This window comes from Danio rerio, chromosome 25 (genome assembly GCF_049306965.1).
Source record: "Danio rerio strain Tuebingen ecotype United States chromosome 25, GRCz12tu, whole genome shotgun sequence".
Taxonomy (NCBI): domain Eukaryota; kingdom Metazoa; phylum Chordata; class Actinopteri; order Cypriniformes; family Danionidae; genus Danio; species Danio rerio.
Genome location: NC_133200.1, coordinates 21949850 through 21966635, shown reverse-complemented (window position 1 = coordinate 21966635; position 16786 = coordinate 21949850). Strand labels below are relative to the sequence as shown.

At 36.0% G+C, this 16786-nt stretch overlaps 1 protein-coding gene across 2 annotated transcripts; it reads right to left on the bottom strand.

Moving 5' to 3' along the window:
* Positions 1-5026: 5026 nt before the first annotated feature.
* Positions 5027-13454, bottom strand: kxd1 (KxDL motif containing 1). 2 transcript variants are annotated; one of them, NM_001003469.2, is given in 4 exon segments: positions 5027-5599; positions 9502-9548; positions 11868-12020; positions 13089-13454. In NM_001003469.2, coding segments are annotated over 4 exon segments (549 nt in total). In that variant the 5' UTR covers positions 13184-13454; the 3' UTR covers positions 5027-5345.
* Positions 13455-16786: the final 3332 nt, after the last annotated feature.

Here is a 16786-nt window from a genome sequence, read left to right as displayed (position 1 = left end):
CCCATAATATGGGCTCTTTAATAACTTTTTGACATCTAATTTATTCATTAGATTTAATACCAAAGCTGTAACACTAGCATTGTTTATCTGTAAATAAGACTGTGCAGCTGTAAGCCTTTGAGTTATTTATCCACTCACTCCATAAAATATTTATTAAAGGACTGTGCAACAACAACAGATGTGGCGAAAGCTGAACAAAGCAATTATAAGCCAATTGTCAAGATAACTGAGTATGCAGATACTGGCGAGCCAAAGAGGCGCAAGGGCACACTCTGCGAGCTTGGTGAAAACTCGCAGTGACATGGAAAGGCCAAGGGGGAGGACCTTATACTGCCATGCTTAACCTTCCAACACAAACTGGAGAAGCAGTCGGTAGCGTGCACAATTGGAGACATCAAAGTACGCGTCCTTCAGGTCTGTAGCTACAAACCAATCCCTAGGATGGATGCATTGGAGTATGCATTTCTGCATAAGCATCTTGAATGGCATATTGTGTAGATTGTGGTCCAAGATACAAAGATCTAGCATTGGTCTTAACCCACCTCAATTTTTGAAACCCACCCTTACTTTTAAGCACGATTACTTCCTTCGTTAGGAGGACAGTATCTCGCAGACACGGGGCTGACCTTTGTAAAATGCATGCTCGTAAACTTGGGAGGCTGGCAAAGCTCCCGCTAATGGCATCGTCGGAGCAATCACTGACGTGCCAGCAGTGGGGCAGCTTGGGAGGAAAAAGCTCACCCTGGAAAGCGGATTGTCTCTGGGAAGAGCTGAAATTAAGAGGTTGTCACTTACCTTCATCCTGGATGTTGTGAAGAGGCTGGAGAAGGAAGAGAAAGGAGCCTGTCCTTTTGCACTCTTGGAGCTTGTGGCAATATGCATTGGTGCTGGAAGTTGGTGCATTCTTGACTGGCAGGGCTCAGGTTTGCACACGCTAAGAGAAAGAAAACTGCTCTTTTAATGAAAATTGGGTCAACGCCAGCCCGGAGGCCAGCAGTGAGATGTTTTTCAATGTTGTCCCCAATAAAGTTGGCGAATAGGGATAAGGGCTTGTTCAGCCAGCTTCTGCGCCTGGGATAGCGTGGCCAATATGTCAGAGATCTCACTCACAACCCCCGGAGGGCGGTAGTGGGTCCAGACTGTCATCAGAACATGTCAGTTCACGATTCAATGCAGCAATGGAAATCGGGTCCTCTGTGTTATCAAGTGAGGGTGTGGCCATCCCACCACACTCACTTAAAGCTTGGATGGAGTGCACTGTGGGGTAGTAAGAGGTCTACTGGCCCGAAGGCGATGAATGAGCCCCCCCTGTGACCCTCAAGCCTGCCTGAGTGCTAACCAATTTGCGAGGAGCAGCAGGGATGGCACACCCTAATGCTAGTGTGCGCCACAACCTCAGTTGCACAACAGTCATGTCCTCGTAGTGAGGGCATGAGCTGTCTGTGAGCCCCGCCTCAACATGCTGGACCCCAGACATGTGACTCAATACTCATGCCTGTCATCCGGGGAAAGGAAATCACAGCACCCAGAAACATTTTAAAAGATGAAATCATTAAAAAGATGTGTTTCTCGGTCCTGTTACTCTCTTACACCCCATTCACACGGGGCGTCAGCTTCAATTCCTCCCATTCACTTTGAATGGGTGACGTCAGGCTTTGCCAAACTGCATTGTGGATCTGTCAGCGCTGCTTCAGTGGGACTTTTTCAACTTTTCAAGTGCTGAAGGAAGTGTCAGCCAATCAGATCGCTTAATGCAAATACACCAGCTCAGACAGTAGCCGATTGCTAACTAATTTCATTGGCTGACGCTGCTATGATGACTGCATTAGCCCCAACTTCAGACACGCCCTCCGTCAAGCGTTGACACTGAAGCCCCGTGTGAATGAGGCGCTAAGGGAATTTGCTATTTTATTTAAAACTGCTCTATTAGCAACCAGTAAAACCAGCACTGGTTAGATACTCTACTATTGATTAATCACCAGCACCTGTGAAGCTGAGCTCTGCCAACTCATAGGCATTCATTGGCTCGTTTTCTTACTCTTCAGGGTGATTGTTGTCTAGCAAACTCCAAAAATGTCGGTAGACACATGTCATGGTTTCTACTCAAGGGGAACAGCTTGTTCATTGCTGGAGATTAGCAAGCTTGTAGAGCTCTATTAGTGCTGTCTTTGTTTTTTTACATACTGGAGTGTAGCATTTGGAGAAAAATAGGAATTACACCTTAGCAATGACTCGAAATGCATGATAAGGAATATCCTTCAAAGGCAGAATGATGAGTGCATAGATGGATGTCCTTCTAAGAGGAAGGGGGTGGTGGTGGGCATAGATTGTTAGATGTCTTCTCTGTGGCAGTTATTTTAATTGTAGATAATGGAACCACAACAGGCAGAGGAAGGAGACTAACAAGAGCATTGTTGAAAATGTATTTGAAAATTACTGGAGAACAGCTTGCGCATTGCTTGACTTCAGCGAGCATTTAGGACTACGTTGGTGTTGTCTTTGTCTTTTGCAAATTGAAGTGGTGCAGAAGGGGACATCTCCAAGTAGAGCTTTATGTCTAGCAACACCACTGTTTATAACACTCATAAAAAGAGAGAGGCTGTTTACGAAATGAACCTTTGAATTTGTGGTACAAATTGACATTATTTTCATTTAATCTATGATTAATATTCTTAAAGCTTTTTTAGCAAGGTTCATAAATATTGCTAGCATGCTTTAAGAAAGGTAACTATGCTGCTATAATGTAGGGATGTCCAGATCTGATCACATGATCGGAAATCGGTCCCAATCACACGGTTTCAGATTTGATCGGAATTGGACGTTACCTCCTGATCAGGACTCGAATATATATGATTATGTACATATATATTCTCATTATTTTTTAACACATCTGTAGGGTCCAGCCAGTTGGTCCAATGACGGTATCCAATGTTGGATGAAGGTTCACTGCATGTTTGGTCTTTCCAGTGCACAATGTTGATTTATATTAAACTTAACTCATATCTGACTCCAATTTTAGTATGAGGTGGTTTAGAATATTAATATATTTATCCTCGTTTTATCTGACTCCAATTATAAAACATTGATAAGATTATTTTGTTTCCTTTCACATTATTTTAGATTATGATTGAATATTCTTTTGATTTGTTATTATACCTTATTCTCATTTACTCAGATTCCGATAGCATCTCGAGTCTTGCACCGGCCGGGTATACAATCTCTTAATACAAGCTTGTCAGTCTTGGTCATTAAACAGAGGCGATTAACCACTCTCCTAGAAAGGCAGAACACTACTTACTCAATTTAGGAGATTTTTATGTGGTCCCCATAGATCTGTTATCTACTAATTCAAGACAAAGTATTTTAATAATAATCGCGCAGGATTATACTATTGTAGATGAAGGCCTAAATATCCACATTTAAAGTAGTTTCAACAATATTTTGTTGTTCTAAATAGTTGGCCTTTTACAGTCCAAGTATACATGAATAAATGCCAATTTGTTAGTCGGATCTCTACCAACATTGTATAGCGTGCCACACTGCTCCGTCTAACATGTTTTAGTCTGTTACTAACCTGTACAGTGGCTTGTAGTGCTATGGACAACAACATTTATCAGTGATAATAACACGAGGTTTGAATAATTCAAAACATAATTTATTAGTCAGGTAAATGTATTATGCCAAATTCAATCAATACAAAACATCAAATTATCAAAGATGAATCCAAGATTAAAAGATGCATTCCTGACTTTTTACATAACGTGTAAATTTTACATAACGTGGAGCCTAGGCTCCATGTTATGGGCTGATCTGGGTAGGCAGAATCGCCCTGAGTCTTTCTCAACCCTTACCTTAAATAATCCAAGAATTCCCTCAAGGAAGGGGGTGTGAATAACAAAAGGGAAAGTCACACCCTTCACAGTGGTTCAAAAGATGCCTGAAGTTATATATTTATTGTTCTGATTATGTCTATTTCTGAGAGAATGAGACCATTGTACCACTCGCACTGAGACATTTCAAATGATATCAAACATGATAGTTAAAGTCAGTTTGGTTAATCTAGAACATTCAAACATTGAAATGACCATATGCGTGAGTTGGGGGGATGAAGCTGAGTTTCAGCATACTCAGATGCAAATGCAGCAGGAACTGGTTTTTCCCGCATTCCCCCTTGCTGGGTTGTGAAGTTACCAGTCTCTGTTTTCAGCTCATGTTTTGAATTGTCAAAGATATCAGAATATTTTCAATATTTCAACTCTTACACATCTATAGTTCTGCAGTGGCACAGAGTTAGACCTCTTTGTTGACTTTTTACAGAAACAGCAACGCATGCGGCATGACAACAGTTTGTTGCAGATCTGCCGCTATTGGTTAAATGCCGACAAAGTAGAATGCGGAAGCAGCTTGAAGCAGAAAGCACGAGTATGTCTGCGGTCTAGAGATGTTTTGAAGTTGATGACATCAACATTGCCATAGCAAACTGTGGGATATGTAATCTTGGGGTTTCCTGCCAGGTATTTTAAGTTGAGCTGCTATTTGTTTTTATATTAGATTTTTGTATATTTACTGTCGCACTTAGGGTCAGAAGTGAAGGATTTAGGTTATTTATTACTTGATTGTTCAGGCTACCACACAGAAGTGCTCTGTTTGTTAACAGATTTGTTGAATGTTAAAATAAGGTGAAATAAATAAAAAATAAGGAAAATCCTGGATCTAATTATTCGCTTTTCTTTATTATTTTTTTGTATTATAGAAGTCTCAAAACAGGTTTTGGTATCGACTTAAAATTAAATGACTCGGACATTCCTACTATAATGTTAACATTTAAAGAAGTTGTTAACATGCTAACACATTGATTTCAACATTGCTAACATGTTTTCTTAGAATTGTTCTTCCACATTGCTTATCTTTCATCATTTTTTTAATTGTCTGCTTTAGGAAAACCACAAATCCAGTTAAAATTGACATTTTAAAAGATGGATTTTATTCTTAGAAGAATAGTAAAAAATTAACAGTAAACTCACACTTTAATTTTATGACATATTTATTGCCATAAAAACAATACAAAATAACAGCTAACCTATTGTGAACACAACACCAGCTAAACATGATCATATTTAAATGCATCTCGATCTTTGGATTTGTATTAAATTTGTTTATTTCCCGAATCTTTCTATAAACTTTTTACATAATTCCAGCAGCAGCCATTTTAATATATGAAAAGCTCTAACATAAAACGTCAATTTAAATAACAATGAATTAGTAGCACTAAAAACATTTTTCGCATAGTAAACATCAAGCCTGCATCAGCACACTTTTTAAAGTGACATCTGGAGTTAATAAACCTAAATGTCGGCTGAATCCGGACCCTCGTCCCGTAACACTGGTTGTTCGTGGCTGTCAGAAGTTGGCGTGTCGGTGTGCTCTTGCGACGGGTCTTCAGAACAGCAGCTGATGGTGGGAGAAATGACATCAGGACTCGTGTCACATGACTCTGTGCTCTGTTCAGACGTCGCGGTGGTCGTGATGGTGGCCATGCTTGCAGGGATGGGGTCAAACTCATCATCATCATCCTCTAGGTTGGAACTTTCACTGACGTCTGTGGAAAACAAAGTGGATTGAATACACTGTAAACATGATCAGTAAATTAGCAGTTTTCCGTATTTTGGGAAACGTGTTTTTATTTTTTCCTCATCATTTATGTTTTTTAATTGCATTAATGGACCTTGCTCTTTCTTCCGAAAAAGCAATATATTGTCTGGGTTGTATATTATGCTACAAAAACCTTGCAATAAACTGGCAGCATATTTTCTATTATTTTACAGACTTGTTTCTCTATAGAAAACCGATGGCCGATAGTTGAACCTTGGATCCAGGAGGGACAATGCATTTTTTGTCCAGGCCATTGTACACTGGACCAGCTTTATACCCTCACCAGGGTGCTCGAGGGTTCATAGGAGTAAGCCTAACCAGTCCACATGTGTTTTGTGGACGTGGAGAAGACATTCGACTGTGTCCCTCGGGGCATTCTGTGGAGGGTGCTCTGGGAGTATGGGGTCAGAGGCGCTCTGTTAAGAGCGGTCTCGTCCCTGTATGAACAGAGTAGGAGTTTGGTTTTGTTACAAACCCCTGATGTTAGTCTAGGGTGTGGGGTTTGACATTTATTTAATTAAAATATATTTGTATAAACAGTGAATGAGTGGAAAGACAACCAAAGTAATGCCAAAAAATGTGTGCTTTTATTTACAATCCCAAAGTGAACAACAACAACGAATTAATCAAAATTAAAGAAAAAGTAAGTAAAGCAAAAATATTCTATTTACAATATGTACAAACACTGAGACAAATAAAGACGGGAAAAACAAGAGAGCTGGCAGAAGGGACGCGGGCGGCGCTAAAGAAATGAAAAGAACAAAACCAAAACTAAATCTAACTTCCCAGAAGCATCTAGCTAACTAACTATGTGAAAAACAGTATAATTAACACACGAAGATCTTCCGAGTCCTAACTATCTACTCTATCTATCTATCCAAAAGTACAAGGAGTGGCGCTCGCCCCTAACCTAGTGTACTAGACAGCAGAGTAGTCCTGAGTGTTGCGAAATGTATGTCACGTGACCTTCTTACCTGTCCGCTTCGTCCAAGCCTCGTAAACAACGATAAACTAAGAACAATGTACGAATAACGGACGGATAACGTGCACACAGAAACAAGCAACAACAAAACACAGTTAGACGGGGTTATTTCAAAACGCACGCGGTAAATACAAACAAGCGACGAAACAGCGAAAGAGACAAATGCAAGCAAGAAAGCAAGAAAGAGCGAGTGGTCTGGCGCGCGCTTTTAAGACGGGTGGTCTTTGCTTATTGGATGTGACGTAACCGGGGAGGAATGACTGACAGCTGAATGGACCAATGAACGGAACCTGAGAATACATGAGAGCAGATACGGGAGAACAGAGCGAGAGAGAGAGAAAAAACACAGAGAAAACAGAGCACAAAAAACACAAATACATAACAGGTTTGCATTGCCGGCAATAAATCAGACTTGTTTCCAGTGCATGTTGGACATGGCTGCCCTTTGTCACCAATTCTCTTCATAATTTTTGTGGACAGAATTTCTATGCACAGCCATGGGCCTGAGTTCAAGTATCTTAGGGTTTTTTGAGGGAAGGATGGAACGTGAGCTTGACTGGCGGATCAGCAGGAGCAGTAATGCGTCGATGTATCGGTCCATTGTGGTAAAAGAGCAGAGCCGAACGGCAAAGCTCTAAATTTACCAGTCAATCTATGCTCCTGTTCTCAGCTATGGTCATGAGCTTTGGGACATGACCGAAAGGACAAGACCTCGGATACAAGCGGCCGAAAGGATTTTCCTTTACACAGGAGGAGCTCTGAGTAGAGTTCCTCCACATCGAGAGAAGTCAGCTGAGGTGGCTTGGGCATCTGTTCTGGATGCCTCCTGGACACCTACCTAGGGAGGTGTTCTAGGCATGTCCCATGGAGAGGAGGCCTCGGAAAAGACCCAGGACACGCTGGAGAGGCTATTGCTGCGTCCAAAACTGCATACATCCATACTATACATTACTAAAATCAGTATGCTAGCCAAGTAGTATGCCTGAATTCATAGAATTCGAAAATCAGTATGCGAGAAGTACCTGGATGACTTACTACTTCTGGCAAGATTCTGAAGTGCGCATCCCATGCATGCTGCGCTATCCCATGATGCACTGCAAGAGAATTTATGAATGGAAGTGAAGCGACGCAATTGATGCAGGTAGGTCACGTGACCATGACAAAATGGTGGATGTAGTACGTCCAAATTCCAGTTATATTTTTCACATTCATACGGTAGAGAACATACTTTTCTAACGGCTGAGTAGTACGTTTAAAGTTAAATGCAGTACCTACTGAGTAGTAGGCGGTTTTGGACGCAGCCACTGTCTCTTGGCTGGCCTAGGAATGCTTTGGGATATGTCTTATATGTTATATTATTTCAAATACTAAAATGTCAATAAAAGTCACTTTGTTAAACTGTAGAATTGAATTTTCAACATCAAAATTCGACAGTGCACAGATCAAGGCCCCATAATGGAATTCACAACTGTAAATAAATGGAAAACACTTGTGAATCACAAAATCAGCAAACTGAAGAAAAAAAGAGAATAACATTAAATTAATTCCAATTTAAACGTTTCTATGTTTTATAATTTATAGTTATGGGTTTGAGGACAAATAAAATATAATAAATATAATGATGACATCTCTTTTGAATTTAAAATAAATTGTTGTGATTTAGAGCATTTGTTTTTGCAGAAAGTTAAAAAGGTACCATGTTTTCAGGCATGTTCATATTCATTTTTAGACAGCATAAACATTTTTTTTCCAATTTTAAATCATTAGTTCTCAGATATGAAAAGTTTGCAAAAACCTTAAATAACCTCTGAAATTTTCATTTTCAGCATTTTCATCAGGGTCCTGTGTAGGTTTAGTAATTTCACTTTTATGACAAAGAATAAGTTCTTTTTATGGTTTTCAAAGTGAAATAACTTCACATAAACAAAGTAGGCTAAGAATAATGTTCATTTTCCATTTAAATTTCTGACAGCACTTAAAGGTTTTACACAATAACTAATAAAAAAAATCATGATTAACAGCAAAACTGCAGAAAAACTACATTACCCATGATGCTGTGCTTTATTTACTTCTATAAAGCACCAGGAATAACACTCTCAGAATAAATATTTGTATAAATGTGCAAAATTGACAATATGTTGTTTCTATAGAAGCCAGCAACAGCTTTAAATCAAGAGTTTTTTTTTTCAATTTGATTTCATCAATTGCAATGCTTCATCGGGTTGTAGTTTTTATTCTTATTAAAGCAATTAAATGGATATTTCCCCTCGCATGGTTTTTAACCTTTAAGAGTTTCCTTTTTCTGTTGAATAAAAAAAAAAAGATATTTTGCTGGGACCCCAACATTCTTCAAATATCTTATTTTGTTTATTCAACAGAAAAAAATTAATAAACTCATATAGGTTTTTATCCAGTGAAGGGTGAAGAAATTATGACATTTTTTGGGGAGGTGACCTATCCCTTTAAGTAACTTTTGATATTCAGGTATTTCTTTTATTTTGGTTCATTGCTTATATAGGGTTCTTAATAAATGTCTATGACGAAAATGAATGTGAAACTTCCAAAATTGGTTCATCTAATTCACCTCTACCAGGTCTTTGGATTGTGGAATAAACTAGACAGTGGAGGAAACCCCTGCCAACATGGCGAGAACATGCAAACTCCACACAGACATGCCAACTTGCCCAGCCTGGACTTGAACCAGAGACCTTCTTGCTGTAAAGCGACAGTGCTAACCACTGAGCCATCGTTCTACCTGACCACACACTAGTAATGCAAGAAATACAGTAAATAGTTGAATGTTAAGATTTATCAGTGTTAATAATACTGCATCATCCCAATCAAAAAAATAACACATAAATACTTACTGCTAAAGGCCTCTGGATATTGCTTTGCAACCTTGCCTTTTAACGTCCTGAGGAAACACAAAATATATTAGACGTTATGCAGCCTTTTTTTCTGAGCAAAAAAGTATGTCTATACATTTTACCATATTTTACAAAAATGTAATCTTTTCATGCACATTTAGAACAATAATTAAGTCATGCCATATTAAAAGACTCTGTTTAGGGCTCACAGTGGAGCAAAAAATACTAATTAATTGTCATTTTAAATCTTTACACTTTGCCTTCTGTTAGCTACCAATTTGTCAGTAATACTCTTTTAAAAAAATCTTAAAATATGAATACAATTTAGTATGATCACTTATTACTTGTTTATTTAACACTTTAACTGCCCCACTAAGAAAAATGTTTTGGATTGCATTTCTTAACTCCTAATGTCACTAGTAATGCACTCAATGCAAAACACATCCCATCATTTCTAAAGTATCAGCATCTACCAAATGGTAGATATGTTGGTTAATGGTAAAAGTACCAGAACTAATAAATATACTTTGAAAAATCGGAAAATATGAAGTGTAAGACTGATTATTTAAAAATAGATTCAAAATAAAACATTTCTGAATGATTTCTGAAAAATTTGAATACTATTTTTTTTTAAGTATACCATAAAATATTTTAGATTCTCATTTAACATGTTTTCTTGTTTGTTTTTTTGCAATCAAACCAAAATCAAGTGTAGTAGTGTGAACCATTATTTAAAACAGTCATTTCTTGAATGACTTTAACAGTCATTGTTTAAAATCAGTAAATATATGGTCAACCATTTGGATGAGCAGGCAGTTAAATGGTTAATAGGGGAGGGCAGAGCACAAAGTAACGTGGAGTAAAATAGAAAACAAGGTATTTGCGCAGGGTTAACCATGCCATGCTTCCGAAGTTTTCACCACAGTGTCGGTCGGCAAATGTCTTCCTGCCAATTATTGAAAACTTTCAGGGAAATTTTAATGAGAAATACAGGAGAAACCGTTTTTGCAGCATAAAAGTTTTTTTTTTTTTTTTTTAGTTGGTATTTTTTATTTAAAAAAAAAATCTGTGTAAGTATGCAAGTAAAATCTTATATTGCTGTGATTACCTTCTTCTAGGCTGAAAGATGGAACCATTTTGAAAGATGTAAAAAAAAAAACTGTGACTGATAATATATATATATTTTTTTTTTTTTGAGTGTAATGTTCAGAACTTTTTATACAAAATGTTTTATAAAAGAAAATATTTTTTAATAGAAAAAAATTTATTTTATAGCTAATACTGCAAATAAGTGCATTGTATAATAATGTACAATAATGAAATAAATCCAAATGTCTTTATCCAACAGATAAATAAATAAACATATTGTGCTATGTTGAATAAAAATAAACTGAGCAATGTACTGAGGAAATATAGCTACTATTTAAATAAACTGATTTTAAATAAATTGTGTGAGAGCTGACTTTATAAGCATGTGTTACAACTAACCCTCTGTCTGTTACAACTTGCCCCACATGTGGGGTAAATAGTAACATTTTTACTCCCTGCACTTTTGGCAATAATACACAGAAACCATAGGTCTGAAAATCATACAACCATTGCTCATTGGTAGGAGAGGCTTGTGTGTTGTTGGTAAAAATAAATGGTTCAGGGTTCAGACACATTTTTACTACTAAAATTCCATGACTTTTGCATGATTTTTCCAAAACTTTTAAGTAAATTTTTATGACCTTAATGTTTCATGCAATGTCTACATATGCATGGTAAAAGAAAAACAATGCAGGTTCAAATTGATTACAGCATATCGTAAAACAAGCAACAACCTATTAAGTTTTAATTTATATTTACATCTATGTAAAATTGATTCAGATAATGCTTACATCACACTAATATTGTGAGAATGTGACTGGCAAAGGACAGAAAAGCAGTAAATAACCTATATTCAAGTATAAAGATTTCTGTTTTCCATGATTTTTCCAAAACTTTGTGGGTTTTTCTCTTTTTCCCAAACTTTCCCAAGCCTTGAAAAAGGCATGTCAAAATACTACGACTTTTCCAGGTTTTCCTTGACCGTATGAATTCAGATGGTTTGTCTAACTCCATTACTTTGTTCATTATTTGGCCAAAACCAAAAAGTGTTACTTTGTGCCCCGCTCTCCCCTATACACAGGTGAAAACTAGAGTACATTTTCTATTTACACTTAAATAATGTACTGACTTACAATGTAATATTACTCAACTAATTTGTTGAGTTTAATTTGTGAAAAGTTACTTTAATGGCATTTTAAATGACAAAATAGTAAAATATGGTAACACACTCATTGCTAAACATCACTCAATTCAATCTTAATTTGCAAACATAACACCTTATTCTTCTGAAGATGCTGTCCAAGTCTTTCTTCATCTCTATCAAAGTCCTGGTGTGCATCAGAAAGTGTTCATTCATCTGCTGTAAGCGCACATTGGACAAGCCGTTGAAGTTGATCAGCATCTCATTGGTTTTCTCAAAGCGGTCCAGCCTGTAGGACATGCATCAAAACAGGTTTTAAACAGCTTCCTTTTTAGGTACTTTACTAGAATTTAGGTACGTTAAAGTTGGTTTTAAATTCAACTTGTGACATTCTTCCTATATTTTGAGGTGAAGTTGGTTTTATATTCACACATTCAGACTTTCTCTTTAATAATATAATTTCAGAAACTTACTCTTTGCGAATACTAAATAGTGGAAACATATTAGCAGTCAATGAGCATCAGACTAGGTTGTTTATAGTCAAATAAATAGTGGTTATGTTGTTTTGAAGTCATTCTTACACAGGATTTCAGACCCAATGTTTTACCAGTACCATGGTAAACAATATAGGGACCATATCACAAGTGATCACTGAAAGAATGTTCAAATATAAAACCAACTTTACCTCAATTTCCTTATGTTTACCGTGGTAATTTGAATAATCGAAATCAGGGCGAGGCAGTGGTGCAATAGGTAGTGCTGTTGCCTCACAGCAAGAAGGTCTCTGGGTCGCTGGTTCGAACCTCGGCTCAGTTGGCATTTCTGTGTGGAGTTTGTATGTTCTCCCTGCCTTCGTGTGGGTTTCCTCCGGATGCTCCGGTTTCCCCCACAGTCCAAAGACATGCGGTACAGGTGAATAGGGTAGGCTAAATTGTCCGTAGTGTACGAGTGTGTAAATGTGTGTGTGGATGTTTCCCAAAGATGGGTTGTGGCTGGAAGGGCATCCGCTGCGTAAAAACTTGCTGGATAAGTTGGCGGTTCATTCCGCTATGGTGACCCCGGATTAATAAAGGGACTAAGCCGACAAGAAAATGAATTATATGAAATCACAAAGACTATAGAATACATAGAATACAATATGCCTTACAGGGACTTTGGTGTGACTTGAAAACAACATTAGCACTATTTATTTGACTGTGAACAATGTTGCATTTTGATAGTCATTGGCTGCTAATATGATTCCACTGTTAAGAATTTGAAAACGACACTTTTCTGAAGTTATACTGTTAAGGAGAAAGTCTGGATGTGTGAATATAATCCGAATTTTACCTCAATTTCACTAGACAGGGATACTCACATATGTCTCTGGGCTTGAATGATGGCGTTCACATCCTCAGAGTTCACCATACTGAGCATCCTGTTACAGAATATTCCCGAAGCTGTGGGCTCCATTTGAACTTTTTCGAGAGCAAAGCACGAGATTTATTGAGTTATGCTAATAATAAACCGATACAGACGAGTGTAATCGCTTACGTGCTAAAATATTCGCTTTCTGACTAGTTTTCGTCTGACTTTGTTTGTTTCTAAAGCGTCGCAGTCTGATGCAGGAGGTTTTGCATGTATGCAGACTTTTATTGTATTCCTAAAACGATCAAACATTTACTGGACTGAGATGCAGGCAGACATTTTTGTTGTGGTGTTGTCATATGATCGCTGAGAGATCGTGACGCATTTGGGAGGCGGCATCTAGAAGGTTTTCTTAGCGTTGATTGGATGTTCAGAAAGACAGAAAGAGGGGTTTAAAAGGGCTTTAAAATGAAATGTAGATTTATAATGCGCTTTCTGTGATGATAAAGAAGAGAGTATTGCTCATTTATGTTATGGTTGTATTTATACACAGTTGTTTTGGTGTTATCTTTTTTTTTTTTTTGGTAAACGTTATGAATATTGCTTTTCAATTCAAAGAAAAAGATTATTTATTCTTTATATGAGAATACTGTCTACTTTATAATGTGGTGTTTTGTAATTTGCTAATTATATATGGAAATATTTTTATTCATAAATGTACATGTGCAGTGGAAAAACCTAATTTTACTCACTTAAAAATAGAAATAGGACAAGGACAATAAAAGAAACAAAAAATACCAAACAAAAAGAACTGTTATTATTATACTATTATTATCTTAAAGCCTTAAATGCTGTCTTTGAATAATTGTATTTTTTTATTTTTGTTTTATGTTGTATTTATTTTTATGTAAACATAATGTTTTTATTCCCTTTGTATGTTCTGTGTTCTAAAATTGCAATAAAAAAATAAATAAATAAAAAGGGCTTTAAAATATTGTTTTAATTTGTTTTAACATACAATATAAAATAAGAATACAGTATCCCAAAATGACTTCAGTACTATATGCACCACATGAGATGGATATTATGAATATATATATATATATATATATATATATATATATATATATATATATATATATATATATATATATATATATATATATATATATATATATATATTAGGCCTGTATTTTATATTTCGGTAAATATTAGTTTCTATTTATAAATATAAATGTTATTATGAATAGTGGAAGTAATTTATTCAGTTTATTTAAGCATTTTCTAAACCTATTAATATAAATGGCGTTATATGTAAACTGTATTATTACATTTTTAAGAAATACTTTTTTATTAATTGATTTTAATACATTTTAATTATGTAAAAATATACATTTGCATAATTAACTTATTTGTATTAATAGTATATATTGTTTGAAGATTGCTTATTATATTATTCGATTTCAGTTTATTATACACAATGTAAAAATGATATGACAAAAGTCAACAATATTTTGTTACTTTAACTTATTTAAATAAGTTAATAAAGCTGTATGGCATTGATTTCTGAAGTGTATAATGTTTGGCATTACAGAATTATTTCTAAATGGATCTTGTCACTGAACACTACCATTATACATAATGTACAGTTGAAGTCAGAATTATTAGCCCCCTTGATTTATTAGACCCCCCTGTTTATTTTTTCCCCTCAATTTCTGTTTAACAGAGAGAAGATTTGTTCAACACATTTCTAAACATAATAATTTTAATAACTCATTTCTAATAACTGATTTATTTTATCTTTGCCATGATGACAGTAAATAATATTTCACTAGATATTTTTTAATACACTTCTATGCAGCTTACAGTGACATTTAAAGGCTTAACTATGTTAATAATGTTAAGTAGGTTAGGATAATTAGGCAAGTTATTGTATAATGATGGTTTGTTCTGTAGACTATCAAAAATACAAAGTTTAAAAGGGCTAATCATTTTGACCTTAAAATGGTTTGTAAAAAATTAATAACTACTTTTAATCTAGCAGAAATAAAGCAAATAAGACTTTCTCCAGAAGAAAAAATATTATCAGACATACTGAAAAAATGGCCTTGTTCTGTTAAACATCATTTGGGAAATATTTAAAAAGAAAAAAAAAATCAAAGGGGGGCTAATAATTCTGACTTTAACTGCATACACAATTTAACCTTTTATTTTTAGCCAGTTTTTAACTGGTGTGAGTTGAGATGACGACTACAGCTAGTTAATTTGATTTAACTGAAAAGTTAGACAGCAAGATTTATTTCAGAGTGAATTATATGTGTGTGTCTTTGTGTGTGTGTTTTAAAATATTATATAGATAAATTCATATAGATTTAGGTTAATTATTGTTATTTGATATTTTGGACGTTATAAATTCTTAAACAAGATTCAGCGATGCAGAGGTGCAGTAGGTAGTGCTGACGCCTCACAGCAAGAAAGTCGCTGATTCGAGCCTCGGCTGGGTCAGTTGCCGTTTCTGTGTGGAGTTTGCATGTTCCCCCTGCGTTCGCGTGGGTTTCCTCCGGGTGCTCCGGTTTCCACCACAATCCAAAGACGTGCGGTACAGGTGAATTCGGTAGGCTAAATTGTCCATAGTGTATGAGTGTGTGTGAATGAGTGTGTGTGGATGTTTCCCAGAGATGGGTTGCGGCTGAAAGGGCATCCGCTGTGTAAAAACGTGCTGGATAAGTTGGCGGTTCATTCCGCTGTGGCGACCCCGGATTGATGAGGGGACTAGGTCGAAAAGAAAATTAATTCTTAAACAAGATTATTTGACATTTTTGTATTTGTGTATACACAGATTTTCAGCATTATGATCTCAATACACCCGTTGACATCTAGTAGAGTAGAAATTACATTTTATGCAAAACAATTTTAACAAAAATCAAAAAACTAAATCTCAAGCGTATCTTGCTATTTTAATTCTATTTTTAGTATTTATTCAAATTTAAATTAGTTTTTTTAAAGTAACATTCTCAGGGCACTGCATGAGTTACACTCTCAGGGCTGGGTTGCGGCAGCAAGAGTAAAACATATGCCAGAGTAATTGGTGGTTCATTCCGCTGTGGCAAATAAAGAAACAAGGAAAGTGAGTGAGTGACAACCTTTTTTAAAAATCAGTTTAAAAAAATGTAGTCCCCATGAACCAGAAGCTACGATTTAAGCTTTTTTTTGTAATGTGACGTAGTTCCTAGAGAAACGGGATAAAAATGACAAATTACGATTTTTTTTTCTTAATGACATGCACAGATGAATTGTTCACCGCAAAACTAGCAATGTGAGCTGATAAAATCATTTGATAAGTTTTAATTTCACGGGGATTTAAATTTCTTAATGAACACAACCATAATAATATATAAATGTGTTATTTTAGAATGTAAAAATATTCTGAGAGAAATAACTGCAAGTTATAAATTGTTAAAAATAATCCAGTGTTGGGTTGCAGCTGGAAGGGCATTCGCTGCATGAAGCATATGCTGAATAAGTAGGTGGTTTATTCCGCTGTGGCGACCCCAGATTAATAAGGGGACCAAGAAAAGAAACAAAAATGAATGAATAATAATCATTTAACAGTTTCAAAAAAATAAATATCTGCCTTCTTTAGCAACTCAATGTAGTTCGGCGGTTGCCCAGTAAGCGGCAGTAAATACAGATTCAAATCTGATCCTC